General features: G+C 40.9%; 1 protein-coding gene across 1 annotated transcript in view; it reads left to right on the top strand.

Annotated features, from left to right (window-relative positions):
- Positions 1-15,685, top strand: part of LOC127578805 (transcription elongation factor A protein 1-like) — a 57,428-nt gene that overhangs the window by 23,937 nt on the left and 17,806 nt on the right. The window contains exons 8-9 of the mRNA XM_052031271.1: positions 8,014-8,160; positions 9,274-9,345. Of these exons, the coding sequence (XP_051887231.1) occupies positions 8,014-8,160; positions 9,274-9,345 (219 nt within the window). The remainder of the gene's footprint in view (positions 1-8,013; positions 8,161-9,273; positions 9,346-15,685) is intronic.

Genomic DNA, 15,685 nt, shown 5'->3' with positions numbered 1-15,685 from the left:
TTTCGTGCTATTTGCTTTTATCAGGTGCTGAGTGGGGAATGGTGGTGGGCTAGGACTATAATAGTCAACCTTGCATGTTTATTTTCTGTTTGATGCCATTTTCGTTCTGGGGATGTGTGCCCCTGGCCTGAAATCAGCATTATGTTCTTTCATTAGCTTACATAAGTGAACCTAATACCTGTTTGGTGACCGCAGTGCAAAGTTTTTTTTCATTCCAAAGCTAGTGAACTGAATCAGATTTTGAATTGTTGTCCACCACTCAGCAGGATTATTTGTTGGAACCAAGAACCCAATTTTGGAACCCTTTAATCTGGTGCATGCTACAAACGTGCCAATTATTTTGTGCTTGACAATCGGTAATTCCCCCTTTTAATATCTGAGCAGCAAAGCCAGCAAGAAGATATTTTGGTATTGCCAGTTCATTTTCTTATTCATAATAATGCTGTAAATTTATAGAGCTAGGTTACTATCTCAAAACCGTAAGTGAATTCTCTGTCGCAAGGATTGAGAGTCCTGAAGGCTGTGTTGCTTGCCTGGTACCCAGGTTTGGGACATTTCATCTGACCTGCAGAGGAATTTGAAATGGGAGGGGAAAGATCCAGTTGTTGTGGTCCATGTGGGTACTGATGATGTAGGTAGAACAAGGAAAGAGGTTCTGCTGATGGAATTTGAGCAACTAGGGACTAAAGCAGAACCAAAAGGGTAATTATCTCTGGATTACTACCTGAGCCACATGCAAATTGGTACAGGGTCAATAAGATCAGAGTTAAAGGTGTGGCTCAAAGGTTGGTGTGGGAGAAGTGGGTTTGAATTTGTGGGACACTGGCACCAGTATTGGGAAAGGAGGGAGCTGTTCCAATGGGCTGGGCTCCACCTGAACCATGCTGGGACCAGGGTCCTGGTGAATCGCATAACTAGGGCTGTGGAAATGGTTTTAAACATTAGGGGGGTGAGTTCAACAGATTGGAAAATTCTGGCTAAAATAAAAGTGAAGGACAGTGCAGGAGAGATTACTGAAGTCTCCAGAATAAAGAATAAGATAGTTTAGAAAAGGATAAGAATTTAACTTCAGGCAACATGGAGACAAATTTGAGAAGAAGGGTGGTGAATACAGGACTGAAGGTGTTATATTAGAATGCATGCAGTATACAAAATAAGGTAACTGAGCTTGTAGCGCAGTTAGAAATTGGCAGGTATGATGCTGTGGGCATCACAGAGTCGTGGTTGAAAGAAGACCACGGATGGGAGCTGAACGTCCAAGGATAGACGTTGTATCAAAAAGACAGGCAGGTGGGCAGAGGGGGTGGGGTGTCTCTGTTGGTAAAAAAATGAAATCAAATCCTTAGCAAGAAGTGACATAGGATTGGAAGATGTAGAATCCTTGTGGGTAGAGTTTAGCAGCTGCAAGGGTAAAAAGACCCTGATGGGAGTTGAATACAAGCCTCCAAATAGTAGCCAGGATGTGGGGTACAAATTACAACAGGAGATAGAAAAGGCATGTAAGAAGTACAATGTTACAGTGGTCATGGGGGACTTCAATGTGCGGGTAGATTGGGTAAAATCAGGTTGGCCAAGAGAAGGAATTTGTAGAATGCCTACAAAATGGCTTTATGGAGAAGCTTGTGGTTGAGCCCACTAGGGAAGAGGTAATTCTGGATTTGGTGTTGTGCAATGACCCAGATTTGATTAGGGAGCTTAAGGTAAAGGAGCCCTTGGTGATATGATTAAATATAGGATTGAATTCACCCTGCAGTTTGAGAGGGAGAAACTAAAATCAGATGTATCAGTATTACAGTTAAGTAAAAGTAACTACAGACGAATGAGGGAGGAGCTAGCCAAAGTTGATTGGAAGGGGACCCTACCAGGCAAGACAGTATAGCAGCAATGGCAAGAGTTTCTGGGAGTAGTTCGGAAGATGCAGGATCATTTCATCCCAAAGAAGCAGCAGCAGCATTCTAAAGGGAGGATGAGGCAGCTGTGACTGACAAGAGATGTCAAAGACAGCATAAAAGCAAATGAGGGCATGCAATATTGCAAAAATTAGTGGGAAGCTAGAGGATTGGGAAGATTTTAAAGACCAACTTAAAAAAGCAGTAAGGGGAGAAAAGATAAAATATGAAGGTAAGGTAGCCAATAATATAAAAAGATACTAAAAGTTTCAGATCTATAGTGAGTAAAAAAGAGGCAAGAGTGGACGTCAGACTGCTGGAAAATGATGCTGGAGAGGTAGTAATGGGGAACAGAAATGGCGAACGAACTGAATAAATATTTTGCATCACCAGCAACATACCAGAAATTAGTCAGGACAGAAGTGAGTATAGTCGCTATTACTAAGGAGAAGGTGCTTGGGAAGCTGAAAGGTCTGAAGATAGACAAGTCACCTGGACCAGATGGACTACACCCCATGATTCTGACAGGAGGTAGCTGAAGAAGTTGTGGAGGCATTAGTAATCTTTCAAGAATCACTGGACTCGGGACTGGAAAATCGCAAATGTCACTCCACTCTTAAAGAGGGGAGGGAGGCAAAAGACAGGAAATTATAGGCCAGTTAGCCTGACTTCAGTGGTTGGTAAGATGTTAGAGTCCGTTGTTAAGGATGATGGAATACAGCGTAGGGATGTGTACGGTCATGAACTTTAGTAGAAGGGATAAGAGTGTAGACTATTTCCTCAACGGGGAGCAAATTCAGAAATCGAAGGTGCAAAGGACTTGGGAGTCCTAGTGCAGGGTTAACTTGAAGGTTGAGTCAGTAGTAAGGAAGGGCAAATACAAAGTTAACATTCATTTCAAGAGGATTAGAATATAAAAGCAAGAATATAATGCCAAGGTTTTATAAGGCATTGATCAGACCACATTTGGAGTATTGTGAGCAGTTTTGGGCCCCATATCTAAGGAAGGATGTGCTGGCGTTGGAGAGAGTCCAGAGGAGGTTCATGAGAATGATCCTGGTGATGAAAGGGTTAATGTACAAGGAGTGTTTAATGGTTCTGGGCCTGTACTTGCTGGAGTTTAGAAGGATGGGGGGGGGGTGGGGGGGGTGGTGGTGGAGAGTGGGGGATCTCATTGAAACCTACCAAGTATTGAAAGCTTGGATAGAGTGGACGTGGAGAGAATGTTTCCAGTAGTGAGAGAGTCTGGACCAGAGGGCATCAGCCTCAATAGCAGGATGTCCCTTTAGAAACAGAGATGGGGTGGAATCTCTTTAGCCAGAGGGTGGTGAATCTGTGGAATTCATTGCCACAGATGGCTGGGGAGGCCAAGTCATTGGGTACATTTGAATCAGGTTGATGGGTTCTTGATTAGTAAGGGGCATCAAAGGTTACAAGGAGAAGGCAGGAGAATGGGATTGAGGGGGAAAAATAATCAGCCATGTCAATGGCGAGAGCAGACTCGATGGGCTGAATGGCCTAATTCTGCTCATGTCTTATGGAGTGGTGAACTAATTAACCAGAAGAAAATAAATACACTACATACTTACCAATTTCAATTCTGGTGGATTTTTAATTTGAAAATTGACTGGCAATCAAAGGATGTGATCTCACTATCCATGTTGGAAGTGACACATTCTGTATTTTACAACGCTGACATCATTGTGACTTGAAAGGTGAGTACTGTGCTTCAAGGTGAAGGAGAAACATTAAGATTTATTTTCATTTTAAATAGGTGTAGAAAGGTTAGATTACCCTTGGTGTGTCTGGGAAATGGAAATCTTAATAGAAATTTGTTTCCACTTTGCATCCTTCTGGTGCTAGCAAGAAATTTAATCAAATTATAAATTACTACTAGTGCAAATCATCTGTTGAAAATAATTCTCATTCTGGATTGATTAATTACAGCAGAATATACACACTGGGATAAAATATTGAAAGCAATAAGCTGTTTAGAGCTTTCTGGTATCTAATGATGCTGCCACATTTTTATATTTGCATTTGTCTTGCCTGCCTATTAGGCCAAAATAGAATCCCAGAACAGTCATCAGTTGTGGCAAGGCTTGCGTGCCATAACAGGCTACAAAATGAATTCAGTCAGCATTGCTGACAACATTGCTTCCCACCAATGAGCTCAATGCATTTCTATGCATGCTTTGACCAGAAGGGCAATGAAATGACGCCACCCACCCCAACATCCACAGTTGCAGACGTCAGATCAGCCTTCCTGAGAGTGAACCCATGGGAAGTGTCTGGCCCAGATGGAGTCCCCAGCCATCATGTCCTTGGATCCTGTGCAGATCAGCTGGCAGGAATATTTGCAGACGTTTTTAACTTTTTATTCCAATCTCTGGTTCTTTCCTGCTTTAAGAAGACTACTAGCATCCTGGTGCCAAAGAAAAATAAGGTAATATGCCTTAATGATTACTGCACAGTGGCTCTGACATCCATCATCGTGAAGTGCTTCGAGGCTGGTCAGGACAACATGTCAACTCCAGCATCCCAGACAACCCTGACATAGCAATTTGTCTACCGCTGAAACAGGTCCATGGTGGAGGGTAATGTCCCTGGCCCTACACTCATCTCTGGAATACCTGAATAACAAAAACAATGACGTCAGATTCCTATTTATTGAATATAGTTCTGCTTTCAATACCATAATTCTAAACAAACTCATTTCCAAACTTCTAGACCTAGGACTCAGCACCCCTCACTGCAGCTGGATCCTTGACCTCCTGACCAACAGACTGCAATCAGTAAGGATAAGCAGCAACAGTACCACAATTATCCTCAAAACTGGTACCCTGCAAGGCTGCGTCCTCAGCCCCTTACTTCACTCCCTATACACACACGACTGTGTGGCCAGTTTCTGCTCTAACTCCATCCATAGGTTTGCAGATAATGCCCCCCATAGAGGATTGGATCTCAAACAATGATGAGACAGAGTTCAGGGAGGACATAGAGAGCCTGGTTGCATAGTGTCAAGACAACAACAACCTTTCCCTCAGTGTTAGCAAGACATGAGATCTGGTCATTGATTTCAGGAAGGGGTGTGGAGTACACACTCCAGTATACAGTGGCATGCAAAAGTTTGGGCACCCCTGGTCAAAATTTCTGTTACTGTGAATAGTTAAGCAAGTAAAAGATGACCTGATTTCCAAAAGGCATAAAGTTAAAGGTGACACTTTTTAATATTTTAAGCAAGATTACTTTTTTATTTTCATCTTTTACAGTTTCAAAATAACAAAGGAAAAGGGCCTGAAGCAAAAGTTTGGGCACCCTGCATGGTCAGTACTTAGTACACCCCCCCTTGGCAGGTATCACAGCTGAAATGCTCTATGTAGCCAGCTAAGAGTCTTTCAATTCTTGTTTGGGGGATTTTCACCCATTCTTCCTTGCAAAAGGCTTCTAGTTCTGTGAGATTCTTGGGCCGTCTTGCATGCACTGCTCTTTGAGGTCTATCCACAGATTTTTGATGATGTTTAGGTCAGGGGATTGTGAGGGCCATGGCAAAACCTTCAGCTTGTGCCTCTTGAGGTAGTCCATTGTGGATTTTGACGTGTGTTTAGGATCAGTATCCTGTTGTAGAAGCCAGCCTCTTTTCATCTTCAGCTTTTTTTTTTACAGATGTTGTGATGTTTGCTTCCAGAATTTATTGGTACTTAATTGAATTCATTCTTCCCTCTACCAGTGACGTGTTCCCCGTGCCACTGGCTGCAACACAAGCCCAAAGCATAATCGATCCACCCCCGTACTTAACAGTTGGAGAGGTGTTCTTTTCATGAAATTCTGCACCCTTTTTTCTCCAAATGTACCTTTGCTCATCATGGCCAAAAAGTTCTATTTCAACTTCATCAGTCCACAGGACTTGTTTCCAAAATGCATCAGGCTTGTTTAGATGTTCCTTTGCAAACTTCTGACACTGAATTTTGTGGTGAGGACACAGGAAAGGTTTTCTTCTGATGACTCTTCCATGAAGATCATATTTGTGCAGATGTCACTGCACAGTAGAACAGTGCACCACCACTCCAGAGTCTGTGAAATCTTCCTGAAGGTCTTTTGCAGTCAGACGGAGGTTTTGATTTGCCTATCTAGCAATCCTACGAACAGTTCTCTCAGAAAGTTTTCTTGGTCTTCTAGACCTCAACTTGACCTTCACAGTTCCTGTTAACTGCCATTTCTTAATTATACTACGAACTGAAGAAACGGCTACCTGAAAACTCTTTGCTATCTTCTTACAGCCTTCCCTGCTTTGTGGGCATCATTTATTTTAATTTTCAGAATGCTAGGCAGCTGCTTAGAAGAGCCCACGGCTGCTGATTGTTGGGACAAGGTTTGAGGAGTCAAGGTATTTATAAAGCTTTGAAATTTGCATCACCTGGCCTTTCCTAACAATGACTGTGAACAAGCCATTGCCCTAACTAGCTATTGAAGAGCTGAGACCTTGGTTAAAGGTATCTGAGAGCTCAAATCTCTTGGGGTGTCCGAACTTTTGCATGGTGCCCCTTTCCTTTTTTTCCCACTCTAAAATTGTACAAAACAAAAATAATACACTAATCCTGCTTAAAATGTTGAAAAGAATGTTTCTTCTTTAACTTTATGACTTTGGAGATCAGTTCTTCTACTCAACTATTCACAGTAACAGGAAGTCTGACCAGGGGTGCCCAAACTTTTGCATGCCACTGTATATCAATGGTGCTGAGGTGGAGGTGATTGAGCACTTCAAATTCCCAGGTGTGTGTATATATATTAAAAAAAAATCACTAGTAGCTTATCCTGGTCCAACCATGTTGACGCTATGGTCAAGAAAGCGCAACAGCACCTCTACTTCCTCAGAGGGCTCAGAAAATTTGGCATGTCCTCACTGACCCTTACCAATTTTTATAAATGCATCATAGAAAGCATCCTATCTGGATGTATTGCAGCTTGGTATGGCAACTTCTCTGCCCAAGACCTCAAGAAATTGCAGAGAATTGTGGACACGGCTCAGTCCATCACCAAAACCAGCCTCCCCTCCACTAACTCTATCTACACTTCCCACTACCTTGGGAAAGCAGCCAACATAATCAAAGACCACTCCCACCCACCCCACTCTTTTCCCTCGTTCCTTCAGGGAGAAGGTGCAAAAGCTAGAAAATGTGCTCCACCAGTCTCAAGGACAGCTTCTATCACACTATTATAAGATGGTTGAACACACCCCTTGTATGATAAAGATGAACTCTTGATCTCAATTTGCCTCATCTTGGCCTTTGCACCTTTGCCTATTTGCACTGCATTTTCTCTGTAACTGGAACACTATATTCTCTATTCTGTTACTGCTTTTCCCTTTATACTACCTTGATTTACTTCTGTTTTGGTATGATCTGTATAAAACAAACTTTTCACATGTGACAATAATAAACCAATTACCAATTATTCTTGCATGAGTGTCTGACCAGAATCCATGTTTTTCTTCCCCTGTTTCCACATCTCAAAGTTCCAAGCCAGATTTTCTGCATCTCTTCAGCTGGTTATACTTTGAGCGAATTTCGTAACTCAATCATTGTAACCCTGATTTATCACCTTGGGCGAATTCAATTTAAACAAAAAAGAATAGTAAAATGCAATGTCGTTCACGTTGGGCCTACAGACCTTTGGAATCAGGTAAATTGGCAGCTGCTTTAAAATACTTGTATATGCACTGGCCTGTCAACAAAAAAGTGGTCAATTATCACAGTAGACAACATAATGTGCTGTATGGACAGTAGCAGCAGTTAAGAGTTCCTGGTTTGGCTAGGTGCTGAACCAAAGTGAATTACTGCTTGATATTCCTTGAACAAGGATTAGCTAAGTGGCTCGATGGTCTGAATTGGTCAATGTTACTAGGCTGTAAATCAAATGAGATTAGACATTTTTATCAGACACATTTTTACAAAAGCATCTTCAACTGCATTGTAGTTAAGGATGAAACCTTTTTATTGGGAAGGTTATTTTTAAGTGAAAATTCATTTTGAGCCATTATTTTGAAGGAAGGATTTGTATCATTGAAAACCAGGATCAGATTTTTACCGTCATACTTTTTTTTCTCTCTCCAATGAAAATAAAGGAAATGGCAAGTGATGAACTGAGAGAGATTCGAAAGGCTTTAACAAATGAAGCTATCAGAGAACATCAGATGGCCAGAACTGGTGGTACTGAGACAGATTACTTTGTCTGCGGAAAGTGCAAGAAAAATAACTGCACTTATACACAGGTAAGAATAAGGACAATTTAAGAACCAATTAAATGATTGTGTGTTTTGGTGCATATATTGCATAGAAGGACTATTAATTTGGCAGGGAATTGCTGGAACCAGCTTCTTTCAGACTTCTGCTTTTGTTTTTAGGAAGCTTAAGTATCTGTGCCCCTTTCATTTCAGGATTTTAGTTAGCTTCAGGAGTTCTACATTTCACATAAAAAAAATGTGATCACAGTTTTGTGGTAATTTTTTCCACACAGTGCTTGATTTTCTATAAAGAAATTCCAAGGATGAAAAGGTTCTTAAATTGTATTGAAGTTTTATAATTTACTATGGTTCTTTATTCTAGTAAAATGTCATGTACCTCCCAAATACTGCATGAGGTATTCAGGCCCTTTTCTGTGGATGTCACAGATAACTATTGGTAAATGTTTATGAGGCCATTTAAGCAACTTTTTTTGACATTTGTCTGGTTGCTTTTTTGTGCTTTCATTTTGACCAGCTATTTGCCCCGGACCACCATTTCTTGCACTGAGCGAACATCCCTAGAAAAGACATGAATAGAAGGAAGTTGAGAATTGTGTTTGGAATTGCAAGTATGACTGTTTACTTGTAAGGAGAATAAATGATGAGTTGTCCATGTCATAATTTCTTTGATTCAACCTGGTAGGCCAGGCCTAATTACTAAAATATTTAGAGATTCTTCATTGCAATTAACTTTTTATTTGGAAAAGCAGTGGTTGGTTTGCTTTAAATTTCAGTTTAATGCATTTAATGAATATCAAGTTGAATAAAAATGTTGATTCTATCTTTACATGTGTGTCCTGTATAGTTTTGCTTTAAATTCATTCATGCTTTTGCAAACTTGAGAATAATTAATTTACTGTGAATAACATGATGACTCCTGTAGAGCATATCAGTTTTCATTGTAAATTTTGTTTTGATTAGTCCAGGATCAAAGTAAAATCCATCAAAATGAGTTGATATTACAGGGGTTGCAGTTCACATTTTTGGCAGGTGGAAATTAAGTTGATCTAGATGGATTTGCCACTTAAAAAAATTTGTTGTTATATTGCCCTTTTTATGAAAAAGCTCGCGTTATGATGTATCATTTCTCTTTTACTCCAGGTCCAAACACGAAGTGCTGATGAACCTATGACTACATTTGTTTTTTGCAATGAATGTGGCAACAGATGGAAGGTATGTGTTCACATGTTAATTCCTTTTGTGAATTGTGTGGAATAGCACTTTAAACACTTCTCTAGCCCCACCACTGAGTAACTGGCAGCCATACCAGGAAAGAACCCAAGTGTCATTTGGACTGAATCGGCTCATCTTGGCTATTTGGATACCAAAATCAGCCCTGTACAAAGATTTAAAAAAGAAATAAAGGTTCCTGTAATCCAGGAATCCTTTTGGTGGGTGCCTACTTGCATTGGTAGAAGAGACAGGAGATGGAGGAACATGCGGGTAAAATGGTAAATCTGAAATATGAAGTGTAGCTTGGCAATTGATTCACAGGTTAACCCATACCCTCACCACCACTTGCCTCAAACCGTAAGTACTTGACTGCCCCATAATTAACTTGTTTTTATTCTTTGTATTCTTGACTACACCCACCTGCTCCTATTACATTGGTCTACCTGCCACTGATTTATCAGGAAATGACACATACTTTCATGAATTTTTATCGTATAAACTCAGTGGCACCTCTACAATCATTACCTTGACACGTTTTGCCCTTGCTCCTTGCTTTCTCTTTAAATATCAATCGCTTGGATGTAATTCAATTAAAACTATTTGGAATTTCCTTACAAAATGGAGATGTTAGGGACTATCCATATTTCAAAGGGCAAGGGAGGTGAGGATAAATTTGTATCACTACCGTGAAATGCTGCAGTCCTTTTAGTGAAGGTGCTTATGAATCGTTCTCAGGCAGGATGTGATAGGATTTGGATCTTAGTACGTTAATGTACTTCCAAGTCAGGGAGGTGTGTGACTTGGAGAAAAACCTGCAGGTGCCATGTCCCAACTGCATATCTTCCTTGGTAGTAGAGATCACGGGTTTGGAAGAAATTGTTGTCACTGATGGTGCAGTGACTGAATGTTTTCAGTCGTGGATGAGATGCCAGTCAAGTGAGTGGCTTTGTCATGGTTGGTGATGTACTTCAGCTCCTCGCAGAAGTACATGTTCCATGAAGCTTTCAAATTGATGCTTTCCAGTTCTGGTCAACATGCAACAGGAAGGATGTGGTAGCAATAGAGAGAGCATAGAAGAGATTCACCAGGTTGTTGCATGGGATGGAGGGCTGTAGTTACAAGGAGAGAGTGACTAGGTTGGGTTTATTCTCACTGGAAGGTAGGAGGTTGAGAGGTGATCTTATTGAGGTTTATAAAATTATCAGGGGCATAGATAGGATAGATAGAATCTTTTTTTTTTCCCAAGGCATGAGTCTAGAACTAGAGGACATAGGTTTAAGGTGAGAGGGCAAAAATTTAAAGGAGATCTGAGTAATTTTTCACAGTTGATGGTGAATATTTGGAATGAGCTACCAGAAGTGGTGGTGGAGGCAGATACAATTACAACATTTAAAAGGTGTTTGTACAGATACTTGGATAAGGAAAGGCATAAAGCAGTATGGACAAGCATAATGCAAGCATATGGGATTAGCATAGATAGACATCACAGTTGGCGTGGATGGAGGAGGTGGTGGTGTTTGTGTGTTGTATGTTTCTGTGATTCTATAATTTGGAGAAAAAGGAGTTATCTTATTTCCTTATGGCATTGAAAGAGATATATAAATCTATGCCAGCTCTCAGAGCAATCCCATTCCTCAATTAGTCCCTGGTCCTTGCCTATTAACATATCACCACTCATCCCTACCCTAATTGTCCTACCAGCCACTGTAAAATACCAGGGCATTTTTACAGTAACAAATTAATTCACCAACCACATGTTTGGAAAGTGTCAGGAAACCAAAGCACCAGGGAAACCCACGCAATTACAGGAAGAACATTTTAAGTCCATGCTGATGGCTCTAGGGATCTGAATCAAATGCAGGTTGCTGCAGCTGTGAGGCAGCAGCACTAGTCACTTTTCTGCCTATGAGCTGTGTTATGAACCAGCAACAAAAGAAACACACTGAGTCATGATTCAGTGTTAAAAACTATTTTGTTAATCACTGCTTATGATAATACGAAAAATAAAAGTAAAAATGTTAGTATGTTAGAATTCAAAAATGTTAAACCTTGAACATTAACCCCAAAAACTAAACTCTTCGTGTGTGTGTGTGTGTGTGGCAAAGTCCCAAACTCCAAGTCCAGGAATGGTTATTAAAGTTCAGTTCCGCAAGCCATAAGGTGAAACATGAGCAAAGGCTTCTTCAACAACCACAGTTGTCTGAAGATAAGATGTAGATATAGAGAACATAGAGAGAGTAGTTACGAAATCCTAATGTTCCATGATGGAACCCAAATGACACGTCAGTATTTACTGGGTAGTGACTTCCTCACCCCGAAAAGCATCCGAATCGTGGTCGTCCACACAAATACCTGTTTCCTTCTACAGGTCAGCAACAAAGTGAACTCCACCGGATTACTTCCAACTTCCAGCAATGGATTTCAATGGCAGACACAGTTATCGTTTCTCGTCCATCAATAGAGAAACTAGCAGGCTAGTCTCCCCCTCCCCCTCCCCCTCCCCCTCCCCCTCCCCCTCCCCCCTCCCCCTCCCCCTCCCCCTCCCCCCTCCCCCTCCCCCTCCCCCTCCCCCTCCCCCTCCCCCTCCCCCTCCCCCTCCCCTCCCCCTCCCCCTCCCCCTCCCCCTCCCCCTCCCCCTCCCCCTCCCCCTCCCCCTCAACAACATCATTATGTCCTTTATCTTCTATTTACGTAAGCACGCCACACACACACACTCTATCTTAAAGGAACTTTCACCGAGTCCGTAACACCTCCCATCTAAAAAGAATTTTTCCCAAGAAAAATTTTAACCGCGCATACTGTTAGTAATGTTAATAATTATCCTGCTACACAATTACAGAATATCAAATTAGCAAAGATATATGTTTCCCATTTAACATCGGGAAAGACAATCAGCAATCATGTTATCTTTGCCTTTGCCTTGAGTTATCATGAGATCAAACTCTTGCAAAATTAAACTCCAGTTTAACAGCCTTCTGTTCTTGTTTTTGACTCGGCTCAGAAACACCAATGGGTTATGGTCTGTATACACAGTCAGTGGTTTCTGAACGGTGCAAACATATACACTGAAATGTTGCAAGGCTAAAACAAGCGACAGTAATTCTTTCTCTATGGTGGAATAATTCTTTTGACGCTCATTAAATTTCTTTGAAAAGTAAGCTACCGGATGGTCAATATCATCAAGGTCACCCTTCTGCAACAACACAGCTCCTGCAGCTTCATCACTGGCATCTACTGCTACCGAAAATGGCTTTTCAAAGTCAGGTGATTTGAGCACAGGATGGTAGCATAAAATGGCTTTCAGCTTCTCAAATGCTTCTTGACAAGAATCTGTCCAAACAAACTTTACTCCCTTCTTCAGAAGATTAGTTAGGGCAAGAGCAATATCAGCAAAATTTTTACAAAATTTTTGATAATATCCAACCATTCCCAAAAATCTTCTAACAGTCCTCGTACCCGTGGGAACAGGGAACTCAGATATTGCTTGAACTTTTGCCTGAACAGGAGCTAACTTGCCTTGACCTACAACATAACCAACATGCGTCACAATGGCATGGCCAAATTCACTTTTAGCCAAGGTAACTGTAAGGTTAGCCTCGGAAAGTCTTTCAAACAACCTTTCTAACGCAGAGATGTGATCCTCCCATGTATCATTCCCGGTCACTAAGTTGTCAATGTAGGCATCTGTATGTTTTAACCCATGAATCACTGAATTAATCATTCTTTGAAATGTTGCTGGAGCATTTTTCATTCCAAATGGCAAAACATTGTATTCATACAATCCAGAAGGGGTTACAAAGGCAGAAATCTCCCTTCCTCCATCTGTTAATGGAACACACCAGTACCCTTTTAATAGGTCAATATTTGTAAGAAATTTTGCCTTTCCCACTCTGTCTATGCAATCATCCACCCTAGGAATAGGGTAAGCATCTGACTTCGTTACAGCATTCACTTTCCTATAATCTGTGCAAAATCTAACAGTTCCATCAGGTTTAGGTACAATAACACAGGGCGAACTCCAGTTTGAAGTAGAATGTCTAATAATATCATTTTATAATGTATTTTATCTCCTGATCAACAAGTTTACTTTTTTCCACATTCATTTGATATGGGTGTTGTTTGATTGGTTTTGCATCCCCAACATCAACATCCTGGGTAATTATCGACGTTCTGTTTGGAACACCTGGGAACAGATTTTTAAATTTTAAAATTAATTCTCTCATCTGTTGTTTTTGTGAAACTTGTTAAATGGTCCAACTTCGTTTCAAGGTTCTCCAGGATATTTTCGTTTTTTAGTTTCGATGGAGCAATATTTGGTCTAAATTGGCCTTCCTCATTATCAACGTTAGGCATTCTAGAAACAACCTTCATATTATCCACCATGGCCACAACTGAATCTCTCTCATAATAAGGCTTCAGCATGTTTACATGACAGAGTTGTGTTTTCTTGCATCTATCTGGTGTTTTGATTATATATGTCAAATCAGTCACTCAGGATTCAATAACATAAGGTCCAGAAAAACGAGATTGCAAGGGATTATTTTGGCTAGGGAAAAATACTAACACCTTTTGTCCCACTACAAATGTCCTAGGCCGAGCACATCTGTCAAAACATGTCTTCATTCTTATCTGGCTGGTTTTCAAATTCTCTCTCGCTAGCTGGCAGACTCTTTCCAACAGAGTTTTAAATTTTTGGACATAGTCCAACAGACTCAAGTGCACTTCTTCATTAACCCATTGCTCTCTTAAAAATTCCAAAGGTCCTCTCACCCTATGTCCAAATACAAGCTCAAACGGACTAAATCCTAATGACTCCTGGATTGATTCTCTAATGGTAAACAAAAGTAAATGAACACCTTCGTCCCAATCCTTTGAGCTTTCAAAGCAATAAGTCTTCAGCATATTTTTGGGAGTAGAATGAAATCTCTCCAGAGCTCCCTGAGATTCTGGGTGATATGCAGATGATACAATCTGCTTTGCTCCCAGCTTATAGACTAGTTGCTGAAAAAAATTAGACTGGATTTCTTTTGGCAAACCAAACAAGGTAAAAAATTTTAAAAGAGCCTTTGACACCGTCTTGGCCTTTATTTCTAAGGGGTATTGCCTCTGGAAGTCTAGAAGTGGCACACATGATGGTTAACAAATACTGATTTCCAGTCTTAGACTTTGGTAATGGGCCAACACAGTCCACAATCACCTTTGAAAAGGGTTCACCAAAAGCAGGAATTGGCTTCATCAGAGCTACAGGGGGTTTTTGATTTGGGTTACCTACTATCTGACATGTGTGACAGGTTTGACAAAACATTGCCACATCTTTTCTCAAACCAGGCCAATAGAATTGTTTCAATATCTTCCCTACAGTTTTATTCACACCAAAATGACCACCCAAAGGCATACTATGGGCCAGATTTAAAATCTCATTCCTATAAACTTCTGGAACCACAACCTGATGAATAACTTCCCATTCCTCATTTAACAGGGACATGAGGAGGTCTCCATTTCCTCATTAACACTCCATTTTTGACATAATATCCAATTGGCACTTCTTCATTCTCCTCACATGAGAGTGCTTTTTCTTTCAATTCTGTCAACTCAGGGTCCTTTGTCTGTTCCACCATAAATTCCTTCCTTGACAAAGACAAATCTTTAAATTCAGGCTCACTACAAGGATGTTGATTCTCCAGTGAAGACAGAAAAGTGTCAGACAAGGCATCATAATTTTCTTCCTGTTTCGGACTGTCACAGGGAACCACATCAGACTGCACAGGACTGTCGACCTTGGCTAATTCTTTAGCTCTAGCTTGAGTCACTGCACATGATGGGTAAACATCTGGATCATTCTCAGACTCATCAATCCTTGGTTTGGTTGTTAACCGTACCACAGGGACAAATTCTCCATCTGCAAGGTCATTGCCCAATAACACAGAAACTCCTTCCACTGGTAAACTAGGTCTTATCCCTATCTCGACAGGTCCTTCTACGAACTTTGACTTTAAAATCACCTTGTGCAAAGGGACAGACATGGTGTCACCTGTAACGCCTTGAACTAGATTTACCTCACCAGTGTCAGTTTCTTCATCAAAATTTAAAACACTGTCCAGCAAGAGAGATTGACAAGCCCCAGTATCTCTAAGGATTTTCACTGGCACCTGGGGTGACCCATCATTCAGTGAAACAAAACCCTCTGATACATAAGAACGGAATTCCTTTCTCACCTCCTCCAACTTTTCAGCTTTTACCTCTTGCAAGGGCTGATCTTTAACAGCATCTCCTAAACCTTTTTGATTTTTAATTGCCTGAAAGCAAGCATTGGGCACGGCTTCCTTCCTTTTCTTCAGAA

This window comes from Pristis pectinata, chromosome 16, assembly GCF_009764475.1.
Source record: "Pristis pectinata isolate sPriPec2 chromosome 16, sPriPec2.1.pri, whole genome shotgun sequence".
In the NCBI taxonomy this organism is placed as follows: domain Eukaryota; kingdom Metazoa; phylum Chordata; class Chondrichthyes; order Rhinopristiformes; family Pristidae; genus Pristis; species Pristis pectinata.
The sequence above is the reverse complement of the archived record's forward strand: the minus strand, read 5'-3'. Positions and strand labels throughout refer to the sequence as shown.